Genomic DNA, 14537 nt, shown 5'->3' on the forward strand with positions numbered 1-14537 from the left:
GGCCGTTAGGGGGCGCCATTTTGCCGCGCCGCGCCGCCCTGGCGGGGGCTGTGGGGGCAGCGGGATTTGCCCGTGTCTCTGCCCGGCGGAGCGGGGCGAAGCGACGGTTCGCACGCAGGTGTGACTGCGGCCGAGCCGGTCCGTGTGTGAGGGGCAGCAGGCTGCCCTCGGTGTGYGCCCCCGCTGTTCCCGAGTGCTCGCTCCTGCAGCTCTCCTTGGTCAGCTCCGCTGCTTGTTATGCTCCTTCATGAGCTGACCCAACCCACTCCAGCGGTATAAAAACGAGACTATAAAACAGTGACTTAGAAGGCTTGAACCATCTTGCCAGAGGATGRTGCTGGCTTTGAGGGATGACTGTATGGTGGAGGGAAGCCAGGCTGCCCTTGTAGTCTGGGTGGGTTGTTGCTTTTTCCGGCTAAATCAACCTAGTTGCCCTCTGGAGTTTGGCACCCGAGGCTAGGTTTGTTCAGCTTGTGAGCCAGCATGGCCATGCTGGTCCGTTAGAATGAAAAATGGAAAAATGAAGTTCCCAGTAAGGAGTTATTGCTTCTGTACTGTTCTGTATAGCTCTAAGGAGCAGGCTGCTTCTGTGGTTTTCCTTCTGCTTCACCTGTGAAAAGTGGATGATGAAGCTGACTTTATTTACAGAGTTGAGATCACTGATAAAATGCCTTACTTGAGGTGCCTGCTCTCCTGTTATTACAGTTGTCTTGTGCTATGGCCCTGTGTTTTATTCTAAACCTCCCTTTCAGACTCTAGTGATGATAAAGAAAATGGTGCCTACAGCAGGACCGGCACAATAAGGTCTGCCCATGTCTGGACATGTAACAGCCAATGCCTGTTATGTTTGTGAGCACGTTGGCTGGCAGGTTAAAATTGTCTGGCTATGTGATGGTTCAGAATGGAGAGAGGAAAAAAAAGCAGGGACTGGGCCAGAAGATTATCTGTTCTTAGATAACGTAGCAAGCTGTGCTGGTCTTCCTTTTTTTTTTTTTTTTTTTTTTTTTTTTTTCTTGGGACATATTCTATATAAGCATGTTATAAGGCAGGGTATGAATGTAAACTACTGCAGCTCTTCCTGTGTATATATTAGAGAAAGAATACCTAGCATAGTTTATATCTTAAGGCAGTTATAAAGAATATGTTTTATTTAGAGTACCAGCCTTTTGTGTTCAAAAGCAGAGAAAGACTATCTATATGGAAACATTTTCACAGTGTAAAACACTTACGTAGTGTAGAAGTACTTTGAAAAATTCTTTCCCTTGTCTTTCCTTGACACATCTCCATCTTAAAATCTCCAAAGTAAACATCTATATTGATCCTTACAGCAAGGGAACTGGGTATTCTACAGCTGGAACTATATTTCTTGCCGTCTGGATGACAGTTAATTATTTTCCAGGTGTCCTCCTTAGGATATCTGTAGAAGCTGGGTTTGGAACTTATATCTATGTATGTTAGCACTAATTTGGTTGCTGTTTGTTTTGCATACAGTGGATGAGTAAGCTGCTATAGACTTCTGTGGGTTTGCACACTTTTCCTTTTTTTCTGGATTTACTCATTACTTCAGTTACTTCGTTCTTCAGCTTAATTGTCCTTACTTTTTCTGCTTTCAGTCACATACATACATAATCTATGACTTTTATTGCATTTGAGGAAAACTGAAAGAGCAGTAGTTCCGATTTTAATGGCCCGAAACCTTTGCTCTGCTTCTGCTTTCTTCTCATTTTTAATGTTTAACAAAACAGAGCTTGCAGTTGCAAGGCGGACAAGTTTGCAAAAATGCAGACATGTCTTATGTCTTTGGATTGCAGCTTTCATTACTGAATTGAGACTTGCAACAGTACTTGCAAAGAAAAGGAATACCAACAAAAGAAAGTCAAGCTCATAGGGTTTGCTCATTTGTGGGCAATATTTTCATTTAAATTAAACACTGATCTTTCAGGTGTGAATGTTTCACTACTAAATGTAAAATTCTACACAAACTCTAGGGTAGAGTCATGGGTGAAATTTGCTTGTAAGCCTGTGTCACTTCTAACCTTGAATGAGACCTTGTCTTCTGGGAAAGAAGCCTCAAGACTGCCTTGCTCAGAATGCATGAAGCACCTTAGATGCATTTTAAAATTATAGCTTGATTTGCTATAATTTAATACATAGTTTACAGTCAATGTAATTATTTAATGCACTGTTCAACCAATAAATGTGTTCCATAGTATCCTTTACCTTAGTGAGTGCAACTACCTCTGCGGTTAAATAGTATCTTGTTCTGCTGATGGATAGTATAAACTGATACATTGCTGAAGAGCCTGAAGGTAGCTTAACTTGGGCTTTAGTGGGGAGTTTTGGCAGGCTTATCTTTTCAGGGTATAATTCTTGACCTTTCACTGTCTTGAGTCAGCTCACAGCAAGAGAGAAACTGATACCTGTCTAAAGAAGGATGATTTACACAATAATTTTAAGGCAATTTCCATTTTTAAGTCATCCTGTTGTAGAGGTGGCCTTCCTCTCTGATGGCTGTACTTGCCATTTCTGTGTATGTTACACTTCAGTATTGCTCCTTGTCAGTAAACTAAGGTTTTCATGTAGTGATTGCTACATTAATGACTTCAATTTTTTGTGTTAATTGGCTAAAAGCTGTCTGCTCTTTGCCAAGCTGTGTTTCTAGCTTGCTTGGTAAAATAAAGTGCTCGGCAATTTTCAAGGAGGGCTGACTTGCCTAAGTGAAATGTCAGCAACAAGARCAACAGCAAAATGATTGYGGTAAAAAGTTCGAGTATTTTTTCAAGTTAAACCTTTAAATTTAAGTCACTTCGCTCTAGATAGCACCTGCTTTCTTGGGCCCTGGTTCTCTGAAATATTTTAGCAGCTCTTGGTTTTCCACTAAAAGCTGTGACCTTTGAGGGAGCAGCCCTAGCTAAAGAAAGGAATAATGCCTATTTAAATACAGCACATGTAAATATACCACGTAGACTTGCGAGAAGGGTGGTAAGTAATGGCCTCCAGAAAGTAAAACTCTGCATTTCAGTTTTTAACAGAGCCAGTAAATGTAATAAAAATGTTTTGGACCATATTCCAAGGCAATATTACAAGTTTTAAAATGCCTGTTCTCTGGCAAGAACTTGGCAGTTGACAGTGATAGTGGCTTTCATTTTTGACACAAAAGTAATTTCTTAGAGCAAACCACATTAAACTTCATCAATACCAAGTGCCTTCTTAAATATACCTTGAAATTCTGTTTATTTATAAGATTAAATGACTGTTTCTCATTTTGCAGTCGCATCATAAATTTTTCAGGTGTTGATTGTAGATTAGTATAACGTCCTTGCAACCACTGAATTTACAGTATGTGCTTGCTGAGACATTGTCCTTTGGGCAGCCTGTTCAGAAGTCTCCTGTGTAGCCTGACTTTCTTTCCCTGTTCCCTCTTGCTTTGCTTTCTGTGTAGAAGGGTAATTTTTGAAATGTAGCTCAATGCTTTGTAAGCTCACTACTGGGAGATTTTAGAAATCGAGAAAATCAACCTACTGAGTTTGCTTTGTTTTTTTCTCTCCTTCCAAAAATCTGAGGAAATGTGTTTTCTGCTTTTGCATAGGTTTTATTTATTTATTTATTTATTTTATTTTTATTTATTTTTTTTTAGACTCAACAATTATTTTCTTCTGAAGGCAGGAAAATTATTTCATAATAAGACACTTTCTGTCCTGCACAAATGCTTTAAATCACTTAAGCAGATTGATCAAAAATATATTTGTCCAATAACTTATGAAAGCAATTAAAATTYAGAATCTAAGACTATTGCTGAAATTCAAAAGCTGCAGTTAGAAATGTAATGGAGCGGGCAGGCTTTGTTCTGAATTTAATTCTGGATTAGTGCAGTAATATCAATTCAGTTTAATGTCTGTGGTTAAGTACTTGCTTGCCACAGTGTACTGGGAGCCATGAGACTTGAGCTCCAGCCTAGGCTTCACTACCCAGTTACAGCGTGAGGTGATGTTCCTTGTCCCCCATGGGCTTTGTACAGATRATGAATGGCTGGTGCTGTGATTCTCGTGGGGGAACATGTGAAGTTGCATTCATTAATTTCTGGCATAACTTCTGTAAAATATTGTGTAGAATTGATAGAAATTCAAACCAATATTTACTCTTGGCAGTGAAAATATTTTCATGTTTACAAAGGTTATATTTAATTTTGGGTTGACAGAATGACCGAAATGGAGACTGAAGTTACAGGAGRCAAAGCTATGGAAGAGGAAAACACTAAACAGAAGAAAGAAAAAGAGAAAAAGAAGAGGTCGAGAGTTAAACAGGTGCTGGCAGATATAGCAAAACAAGTGGATTTCTGGTTTGGAGATGTTAATCTCCACAAAGACAGATTTCTCCGAGAACAAATTGAAAAGTCTAGAGATGGATGTAAGTTGTTTTTCAATATATTTCTGCATGCTGAACTTTCATTTTTTTCTTTTGAGTACTGCTCATGACAATTCAAATTATTTTTAGAAATATATGTGTTTCTGGGGAAGATGATAATTGTAAACTGGGATGGGAAATAGGAGGTCAGGAGTCAGAATGTTTTACGAGGTTTGAGAAGTTGTGTTCATCTTCGTTCATTTCCTTTTCTACAATGTAAAGAAGTGGTTTGTTTGGGGGGGGGTGAATGAGGGAAGCAAGAAGAATATGTGCAAAATTTAAAATGTCACTTGGACTTGAGTGTGTGTGTGGGGAGGTTTGTTTGTTTGTTTTTCCTTCCTCTCAAGAGTTGTAGTGCAGTAGCACAGGGCGAGTATTGGTCTCTTTCCTACAGACTTTTTTGCATGGTTAATTTGACCTCAGAGTAGGAAAATGAGCTTTGTTCTGAAACGGTAAATGTTTTTACTTTAAAAAGTAGTAAATGTTTGGTAAGTAGTGTCTCTTGAACTGTGTTAAACTGGATGGACTTAGGCCTCTCGAACGCCCGTCAAGTAGGGTGGTTATTTTCCATCAAATCTAATAAGATTGCAGGTTTCAGAAGTGCTTACTTGTTGCTTTTAAGTCCACAATTATTTAAAATGTTAAGGGAAGGGAAAAAAACAGGTCCTTAGGACTAATRTTGCATAAGTCTCTCCATCAAGGCTTTAGCAGCATGACTCATCTCATCTGGAGAGTAAGCAGAAGCTCTTTTGTGTTCAGAGTGTTGGGTTAAACACTTAATTGAGTGCTTGAAGGAGAGGCATGTTTTCAATGCAAATTTTTTTTGTATTGTAAAACTACATAAGAAAGGACTTTTCTTCCCTTTCAAAGACAATAGTTATCAGTGGGGYGGTAAAAGAATGGAAGAAAAATTCTTTGATAAAGGATGGCACAAAAGGAAATCAAAAATAACCTTACTCAACTTTTACTACSTTGGCGAAAAAGAAAAAAGCTTTTCTATAGAACAACTATAGTTACAGACTATAGTTAAGCTAACAGACTATAGTTAAGACTTGCACATTAGTGTAGGACTCATCTAGTATTTTCCTAAAATAATGATTCCCAGATTGTAATGATTTCCTCATTTGTCTTTTTTATCCATAGATGTTGACATTTCACTTCTTGTTTCTTTCAACAAAATGAAGAAATTGACTACTGATGGAAAGTTGATAGCAAGAGCAGTTAAAAGTTCCTCTGTTGTAGAAGTGAGTATTTAATATTTCACACCTTCGAGTTGGCTGAAATAGACAATAATCCTATAGAAAATATCTATTGTTTCTTGTTACTTTTAGTTGGATTTAGAGGGAACTAGAATCAGAAGACGTCAACCACTGGGTGAGCAGCCAAAGGATGTGGACAGTCGTACAGTCTATGTGGTAAGGTTGCCTCTGTTATGTATGTCTGTAATCTGGTGGGTGTTTTATCTTTGCCATTACTAAGATCTATGGAAACTGATTTAAACTTWCTATAAATGCTTTTAGTTTGCAAAACCTGGGCATTGTCTTTTGGTCTCTAAAGATCTAATCACACRATGTTATTTATTATTACTAAAAATAGAACATTAACATAAGCCGGACATAGTTTTATCAAAATTAGAAGGTAGCTTTTCTTTAACAACATTGTATTAGTCCAAGAAATGCTTGCATAAGCTGCAGATGGTAATAGAACTTCTGTTTGTTACAAAAGAAAATTTCTTACAAAAGAAAATATAAGTGTATTAAACTTGTGATTCTTAGAACCTTAATTGAAGGTTAATGTACATATTTAACAGAGAAAATATAAAATATTGGAAAAGTATGCATCAGACCACAAAGGACTGTGTGGGTGGCAGGCTACCAGTGCTTGTGCAGCCTGAAGGGAAGGCAGGGTGAACCTTGTGAGAATGGCCAGGGAAGGAAAGGATTTTCTTTGGTATGCTGTGTGTTTCTYGTACCAGCCTGAATAACTGTAAAAGCTGAGCAAAGAACGATGGCACACGATTCGTAGTGTGAAAAACAGTGCATTTATTTATGTATCTAGTGTGCTCACTGAGCTTTTCTGGCTGATGTTGCTAAAGAAGTAAAACTGGTACGTAGAAATACTTACAAATTACTATAATGTAGGCAAAGCTTTGGAGTAATAACATGATTGKTTTTATCATTATTATAGTTTTAGCACTTTTAAACTTGCAGAGTTTGCAAGATAGTCTTTAAAGTATTCATGATCATCTGTTTAAAAAGGCTGTTGTTATAAATGGCACTGTTTTTGTGACACTTAATATTCCTTTAAGGGGAAAATGTACCAAAATGAGGTAGTCTTATGCTTGGGGTGGGGGGGTGTTCAAAGTCCTCCTACTGCTATCAAGGTATCCTGTGGATGAGGGTCTTTTTTTTTTTTTTTTTTTTTGGTACTGGACTTAATGAAAATAGTTTGTGCTGTCAGAAGAACACTCTGTATCTCAACATGGTATTAAGGATGTGTTGAAATAGGACAACTGTTACTGCATGGTCGAAGCATTTAGGCAGTAGCACAGAAAAAAAGATCTGATGGTCAAACTACTATTTAAAGGCCTTTGTGTTTTTGAATAGAACTGAAACAGAGCAGAATTATGTCCATCTGTAAAGAAAGCTTTTTATAACTAGTGCCAGCTTCCCTGAAGCTGTCAGCAACTGAATCTTACTGAAAGTAGTAATCCCAATTATGCACCAAACTTCCTGTGATGAAAGATATATTTTAATTTGATCCCCAGTATCAACCAATCCAGATAAGGAGAAACTGTATTACTCTGACCATTGTTTGTTCTTTAGCATAGTATTTACCTAACATGATTGTATAGACTGCTTAGAAATCTTCAAATATTTTCTTTATCATCTTCAGAAAAGGTATTCCAAATGTAATGAACTACATAACCTATACATAGCTTAACAACATGGCTACCTGTTATTTAAAAAAAAAAAAAAAAAAAAAATGGTGTGGAAATCCAAAAGAAGCAACTTGTTGTGTTATGGAAGTTACTAAATTCCTAATGAGATTATTTGGAGAGGATGTAGCAATCAAACATCTTTTGTTTCTATTAAAGACTATCTTTCTTTTTTTTTTTTTTTTTTTAAGATCTATATGCAAAGTGTCCTTTGAGCATGGCTTAGCGCTATAACTGCAGTACAATCTTTCCCTTTGGCATTTTCCTGGGCATAGTGTGGCTAAAAATAGTAATATTTTCTGAATTCGTCCAGAAGTTAAACCTTCATTTCTAAAATAAGAATTGAACTTGAAAGATGTGCTTCTTCAAGGAGTAGTAACTTTACATATATGTATGAGAAACATTTTGTCGCGAAGAAGCGTCTGAAGCTGGTATTGGTCACAACAAGACTATGAAAATATGAATATTACATATACACGGTGTTTGTGCTACGTTTAGTCTTCTGGTTAGAAATCTGTTTTCAGATCATTGTTTAAATTGCTGCTTCGAAAAGTCAATCTGATGATCATTATAATAGTCTTTATAAGATGTGTATATAATATTGATAAAACATTTTTTTTTCTTTTGTTTAGGAGTTGCTTCCTAAAAATGTTAATCACAGTTGGATTGAGCGGGTGTTTGGCAAGTGTGGTAATGTAGTTTATGTCAGCATACCCCGGTATAAAACTAGTGGAGATCCAAAAGGATTTGCTTTTGTGGAATTTGAAACTAAAGAGCAAGCAGATAAAGCTATTGAGGTTAGTAATTGTAGCTCTGGTAACATCTCTCGTGGTTGTCACTGTAATATGGATAGTATTGTCTTTAAGTTCAGTGGAAGTGTAGCTTAGTGCGTTTCAGATACAGAAATTTCTAAAATACTTTTTATAATAAAATATGGCTGGAGTTATGCCTCTTTTCTGTTCTCAGACCTACCTTCAGTTAATTTCACTATTCATAAAAAGATAATTCTATCAAACAAGGTAGAATTTGAATAGAAATATAGTGGGTGTTTTCAGTGTAGTGGGTTTTTTGGGGGCTAATTTGGCTTGATACTGCTGGCATATTTTGATTGCAGAAATAGAAAATTGAATCTAAAAGAAAAACAGATTAATTAATTTAGTTGATAGAAGATTGTTTTAAGTTCTTTACCTTGTAGTACGTTGTTTCGAAACATGCAGTAAACATTCATTTCAGGATCATAGTTGTAATAGAAGCAAAATGCTGAATAAGCAGAAAGACATAACATGAATGATGTGAAATCAAGTTTAAAAAGTAGGTACTTGTTGATTTTCTTTTTCTATATTTTTTATTTTTTTTAATCATAAGTTTTTGAATAATCCACCGGAAGAGGCACCACGGAAACCTGGGATTTTCCCTAAAACTGTAAAGAACAAGCCTGTTCCTACACTGAATACAAGTAATAGCACTGTAGTAGGTAAGTTTTAATAACCTATTGGAGGTCAAGAAGCACTATTCTATGCTTCAGTTTTTGAAGGAAAAAAAAATTGAACTGCTGTGTTTCTGCACCATGATCTCTTGAAAAAGCTTGAAAAATTCCTGTTGCTGTTTTTTTCTGTTGCTATTGGCCAATGCAAGTGTATAAAATTGAATTGTAGAATCAAATTAATTGTGGAAGTGGCATATGATAAATTTCTGCCTTTTTGTTCTCATTATTAAGGAAATACAATTTTTTTTCTTTGGCCATCTACTAGGATTAGTCATTGTTATAACCAGCAGAACTGCTGTCCGATTGTACAGCTAATCATTTTTTTTAAGCACTTAACATTAGTAAAATATAACAGGTTGATTTAAAATATTTGTAACTAAAAGAAAGACACAACCACAGAAGCAAAATTATGTCTAAATGTTAATACTCTTCAGATAAGGTTATGATCATCTGATATGTTTTGGACCAAACCTACCAGTATTTACTCTCTAATATTTCGGCCAGTTCCTTGTGAAAATGGTAATTTTGACATTTCTTTGGCGCCTCCTCTATTTAAGGAGTCTATGGGGGAATGAACTATTCACAGTGTATTTATCTATAAAGCAGCATCATAGGATCACATTGTAACTTCCCTCACTGGCCTTTTTTTTTTTAGGTGCTTTGTTTTCTAGTCTTTGGAAGTGTTACCTTTAAGCATTGTGTTGCTCTTTATCACTAGTTGCTTATCAATATCTTTAATTCTAACCAGTAACAACTAGGACTACTACTAACAAAGAACAACATTCTTTTCCCACTCGAGATTCTCTAGACTGTTAAACAATTTTGAAGCTAGTGAAGGATGTGGGGAAGAAAATGTGCTGTGGATTTCCCCTCTTGTCCTCTTGATTCTTTCCCATCCGCCCAGGTTGCTGAACATTCAAATGTTCTTTTGTTGTTGTTGGTTGCCTTTGAAAGGAGAAACAATGAGGAAATCTAGATTCTTTCTGAGGGGGAGCATTCCAAGAAACCTGTAGACTAACTTCACATGTGACCCGGGCATAGTCTTGCCTGTGGTTTCTGTATTTTTTTTCTTTGCCTCTCTCATCTGCCTAAAATGTTTAGAAAGTTTTGGAATGTTTTCTTTGATGCAATAGAGACAAGTATTTTATTTAACATTCCAAATTATAATGACATGTCAAAAAGCTAATAAATTAGATCATTAATCTAGTCCTTAATCACAGGAGGAGTTTAAATATTGTATCTCTAATGCAGAGGAAAAGAAAAAGAAGAAAAAGAAGAAATCCAAAGTCAAGAAAGAAAGCGGTGTACAGGCAGCTGTAGAAACAAAGCAAGCAAATGTAAATGCTACTGCAGAACAAGCACCAAAGTCAAAGAGACACAGGACTTGTTCTGAGTGTTCTGAAATGGAGGCAACTGCGACCCCCAGGCAGCCCGCTAAGAGAGAAAAAAGAAAATGGGGCAGAACAGAGAGCTCCGAGGCATCTATGGAAAGCAGGCCAAGGAAGAGAAAAAGAAGCAGCTCCGTGGATGGTGAAGCATCAAAGGCCAAAGTCAAGAAGACTGTTCAGAAGGATGAAATTCATGAAGTTCACACTATTAAAGAGGAAACAACAGAAGCTCAGAAAGAGCCCAATGGTAAAACGTCTTCTATATCTTTTCAGTACTGCATCTGTATTTGGAGAACTAAAATCTTCCTGATACTGTTTGGGTCAGTAGATAAAAAAGCCCTGACAATAGTAGAGGATTAACCGTCAGTTTTGAAATATACAGATAAACCTAGTAATGAGTCATTCAAGAAAGAATGACGAGTGAATGAATCTGATCAGAAGTTGAATTGAAAAAACAATGGAACTTCAGTAAAGTGATGAATTAGGATTTAAATATAAGAACTTAGATAAGATGAAAATACGAAAGAAAATGAGTTGGCACTAGATGAGAAATAAGTAGCAAGTTCTGTTAAATTTTCTTTTCATTCAAATTTAGGTCAAAGTATCAATGCTTTATCAATTATTCAACAACAGTTGTTTTAATTTCTTTTATAAGTTGTTTTAATTTCATTTGTAAACCCTGTTAAGGAAAGTTAGAACTCAATTTTTCTTGACTTTCATTTAGAAGTTTCAGCAGAAGATGATAAAGAGACTGAGAAGAAAGACACATCCCTTTCAAAATCTAAAAGGAAGCATAAGAAAAAACACAAGGAAAGACACAAAATGGGTGAAGAAGTCATTCCGCTCAGAGTACTCTCCAAGTATGTTGTAACAGTAGCAACTAATAGTACAGTAGTGATCATTTTTAAGTGCTTTCTTGGAGGAATTAGGGTTGTACACCATATGTATGAATGAGTATTGTCAGTTAATCTCTATTTGCTTTTTTAAATGTTTACTTTGAGGAATTATTTTGCCTGAATAACACTTGTGTAGTAACACTTGTACACCATGTGTATTATGAATGAGTTTCACATAATTTCTATGAAAGCAAAAGACCCAATTGTAGTTGCTCACTAGGTCATATCCGTGTTCTTATGTTTATTCTGTGTAGCATGGCAATTTTTTTATTGGGAAACAGCCCTCTTGCCTTTTTGCAACTGTTGCAGCCTGACTGAGACAAAGGTTAACAAAATAACGAGCCCACATGCTATGTGTAACAAGTTAATGCACTTAACTCTCAGGACTTGCATAGACAGAGTCCTTGCCCTGTTTGTTCACTTTTCACGTGTGCCAGCCAGTGAAGACAGATTTCTGTGTATTGATGCAAAGTTCTTAGGAAGGGAAGAACTTGCCCAATGTATGTATTGATGGCATTTGTATTTTATACAGGCAATTCCTTGCGTTCCAATAGCATAGATATACCATCACCAAGTTTTGCATACTTGCTTGCATGCTTTATTGAATTTGCATGAACAATGTTCCCAAGCATTGGAATTTGAGCAATTCAGAAGACTTTTTACAATTTCTCTATAAGTTGATATGTCTGTTATGTCTTACAGTCCATCACCATTGCTAAAGTGCAATTCCAATTTTATACAACAGAGTTGCATATTAGCAACAGTATTAGCCTGTAGTTAAAAGAGAAAGCTCATAAATTGCAGTCGTTACACAAATTACCCTGCAGTTTTACATACAGGCTGCTTGTGGGGGAAGGTGGATTTCAAGTTGTGAAGGTCCAGAAATTCTCAGCGAATTTAGGATTCACCACAACTAAAACATGGAAGCACTTACTTTGTCAAGCATCCAGCAAGTACCTCCATGTTGAAGTAGAGGGGGTCCTTTGCTGTAATGGTAATGAGAGCAATCTTGTGCTTTACATTTAACAAGGATACCATGCTCAGTATTAAGTTGAAATAATGCAGAAAAGCAGTCTTACATTTTGGGACAAATATCTACCCGTACATAGAAATTTAGGCAACATCATGAGTTTCTTGGGCATTTTTTCTCTTTAGTTCCTATGTCTGGTTAAGCTTTCTAGGAAGAGAACTCTCAATGTTTTTCAGTGTTGAGAATATAGGATTCACCATCACTAAAACATGGAAGCACTTACTTTTCAGGAACAAAACAAGTACATCCACATTTAAGTTGTGGGAAATCCTGGTAATCAGTGACAGTGCTCTGAAAAACTACCCATCTTCCCCTCCACCCCCCCAAAAAAAAAATCTGATAAATGCAAACACTTCAGGCTGGAGATGTAGTTCATTTTTAATACCATGAAGAGACTAGGATCCACCACCACTGAAACATGGAAGCACTTACTTTTTTTAGGCAGCAGGTACCTCCATGTTAAAGCAAAGGTGGTCCTTCAAAATTGTTCTATTCAAAATTTTTCCCATTTTCATGGTAACAGTTGAAAATAATTTGAAGTGCAGAGAAGTGGTTTTTGGACATTCAGAACTTTGTGCATTTAATTCCTCTAAGCCGTAGCATTCCTCCTTCGCTTGCTGAAAAATTCCTCAGGGTGGCCTCTCAAGGTTTTAGGCAAGCAAATCTTGCAGTAGTGTAGTGGAAACGTCGTTCTTGGTCTTCGATGATATTTTCAGAATTGAGAACAGGATTCACCTCTACTAAAACATGGAAGCACTTACTTTTTTTGAGTCACAGAAAGCACCTCCATGTTAAAGTAAAAGGGGTCCACAGGTAGCAGCGACTCTCGTCCTCTTTGGCTAGGATACTGCAACTGCTGCATCAAATATGGGGAAGGGGAGGAAAAGGGAAAAAAAAACAAGTTTCAGTTAATTTGAGCATACAGCATGGGAGGAAAAAAGTTCAAAAAAGCATTGTAAATACTTGCCTGGGTCGTTCTCCTTGGTCTTCTCTTCCTTCTCTTCCTTTCAGTCAAGTTAACAAGGAGCAAGTCCTTGAGCTTGTATTTATACCATACCTTCCTAGGGAATGGTGTTGCCTTTTTATCTCAAAGAATCATTAGGTGGGTCTTTTGTTATTTTAATGTCTTTGCTCTGCTGAGAATGTATGATCCTGGGTGAGTCTGGATGCTTTTTTGAAGTATACAGTTGTCAATGTTAACAGCTAAAACCATTACCACAAGATATCCTCCTCTTTAAAAATCCTCTATCAGCTTGTTTGATAGCACAGATTAGGGTAACAATGAGTCGTTCTCACAGTGGCACTGTAGGCATTGTGTTTCTGGGGAGCAAAGCTCTAGCTGTTTGCAGAAACATCTCCATGTTAAATGTATGTAAATATATAAATTGCTTCCATGTGGTGTTATTTTTTAACTTAAGTGCATTTGAATAGTAAGGAATGTTCTTATCTCAGTAGGTTTTTGGTGAGTTTAACCAGTTGTTGATTTTTTGATCAATGATTTTTTCCAGAAAAGAAATACCTGATTCCTAATATAGTAACACATAGGAGAGGATCCAGTGAACTAAATCAGTGAACTTGAGTTCACCGTGTATCAGTTGTGACTGTAGTGGTGCATATGCTCTGTGTGTTTCAGGGGAAAGCGATGAATCCTTGTATTCCACCAAACTGTTATGAGTGTTATTGAACATGTGTAACAAAGTTGAGAGTCTTTTTGACTGACAGATGGATTTTGCTAGAACTTGCACGGAGTATTAAAAGATAAAGCAAATAATGCAATAGGGAGCCCGAAGTCTTCAGACTTAGGGCTCAAGATAAGCAAAGAGATTACTCATAGTAAGAAATGCCTTTGCAAGTTCCACTTAGGATAAAACATATTGTAAATAACTTAAGTTTCTGAGTTTGTGAACCTTTTTGATTGTTTATTCACTGCTCACATTCTGTTCCTTTGTTGTCGTCCATAGGACTGAGTGGATGGATTTGAAGCAAGAATATTTGGCCCTTCAAAAAGCCAGCATGGCCTCCTTAAAGAAAACAATGTCTCAAATCAAACCTGAGTTGACGGGAGAAATGGAAACAGACGCTAAGTCTCAGTCGAAAAACGGCAAATGTAATGCTGATTATCATCTTTCCTGTTTTGTTTTCTTGGTGATTCTAACATTGTTACAGTGTTTAAAACCTTGGTTGTTTAGAATAATTGAAATGCAATTTTAGGTTATGTAATGCTGGTGACTTTTTTTCTGAATGCCAAGTAGTATAACATGCAAGCACCTCTTTCAGGTCTAGGACTAAAGAAGTTGGAGTAAAGAACAATCCAGTGGTCTAAGAATGTTCCAGTAGCATTTCTAGGCCTAAAGATCACTTTAGGTAATTTAGATCATAAACATCCTGGGAAATA

General features: G+C 36.7%; 1 protein-coding gene across 1 annotated transcript in view; it reads left to right on the forward strand.

Annotated features, from left to right (window-relative positions):
• LARP7 (La ribonucleoprotein domain family member 7) overlaps positions 1-14249 on the forward strand; it is a gene marked incomplete at its 3' end in the record, with an annotated part of 14389 nt that extends 140 nt beyond the window's left edge. The window contains exons 2-9 of the mRNA XM_026048021.1: positions 4199-4407; positions 5548-5648; positions 5736-5819; positions 7975-8139; positions 8708-8816; positions 10080-10463; positions 10941-11076; positions 14104-14249. Coding sequence (XP_025903806.1) covers positions 4200-4407; positions 5548-5648; positions 5736-5819; positions 7975-8139; positions 8708-8816; positions 10080-10463; positions 10941-11076; positions 14104-14249 — 1333 coding nt within the window. The remainder of the gene's footprint in view (positions 1-4198; positions 4408-5547; positions 5649-5735; positions 5820-7974; positions 8140-8707; positions 8817-10079; positions 10464-10940; positions 11077-14103) is intronic.
• Positions 14250-14537: the final 288 nt, after the last annotated feature.

The sequence above is a fragment of the Nothoprocta perdicaria genome, unplaced genomic scaffold (assembly GCF_003342845.1).
Source record: "Nothoprocta perdicaria isolate Ctin4 unplaced genomic scaffold, notPer1 scaffold_506, whole genome shotgun sequence".
Lineage (NCBI taxonomy): Eukaryota > Metazoa > Chordata > Aves > Tinamiformes > Tinamidae > Nothoprocta > Nothoprocta perdicaria.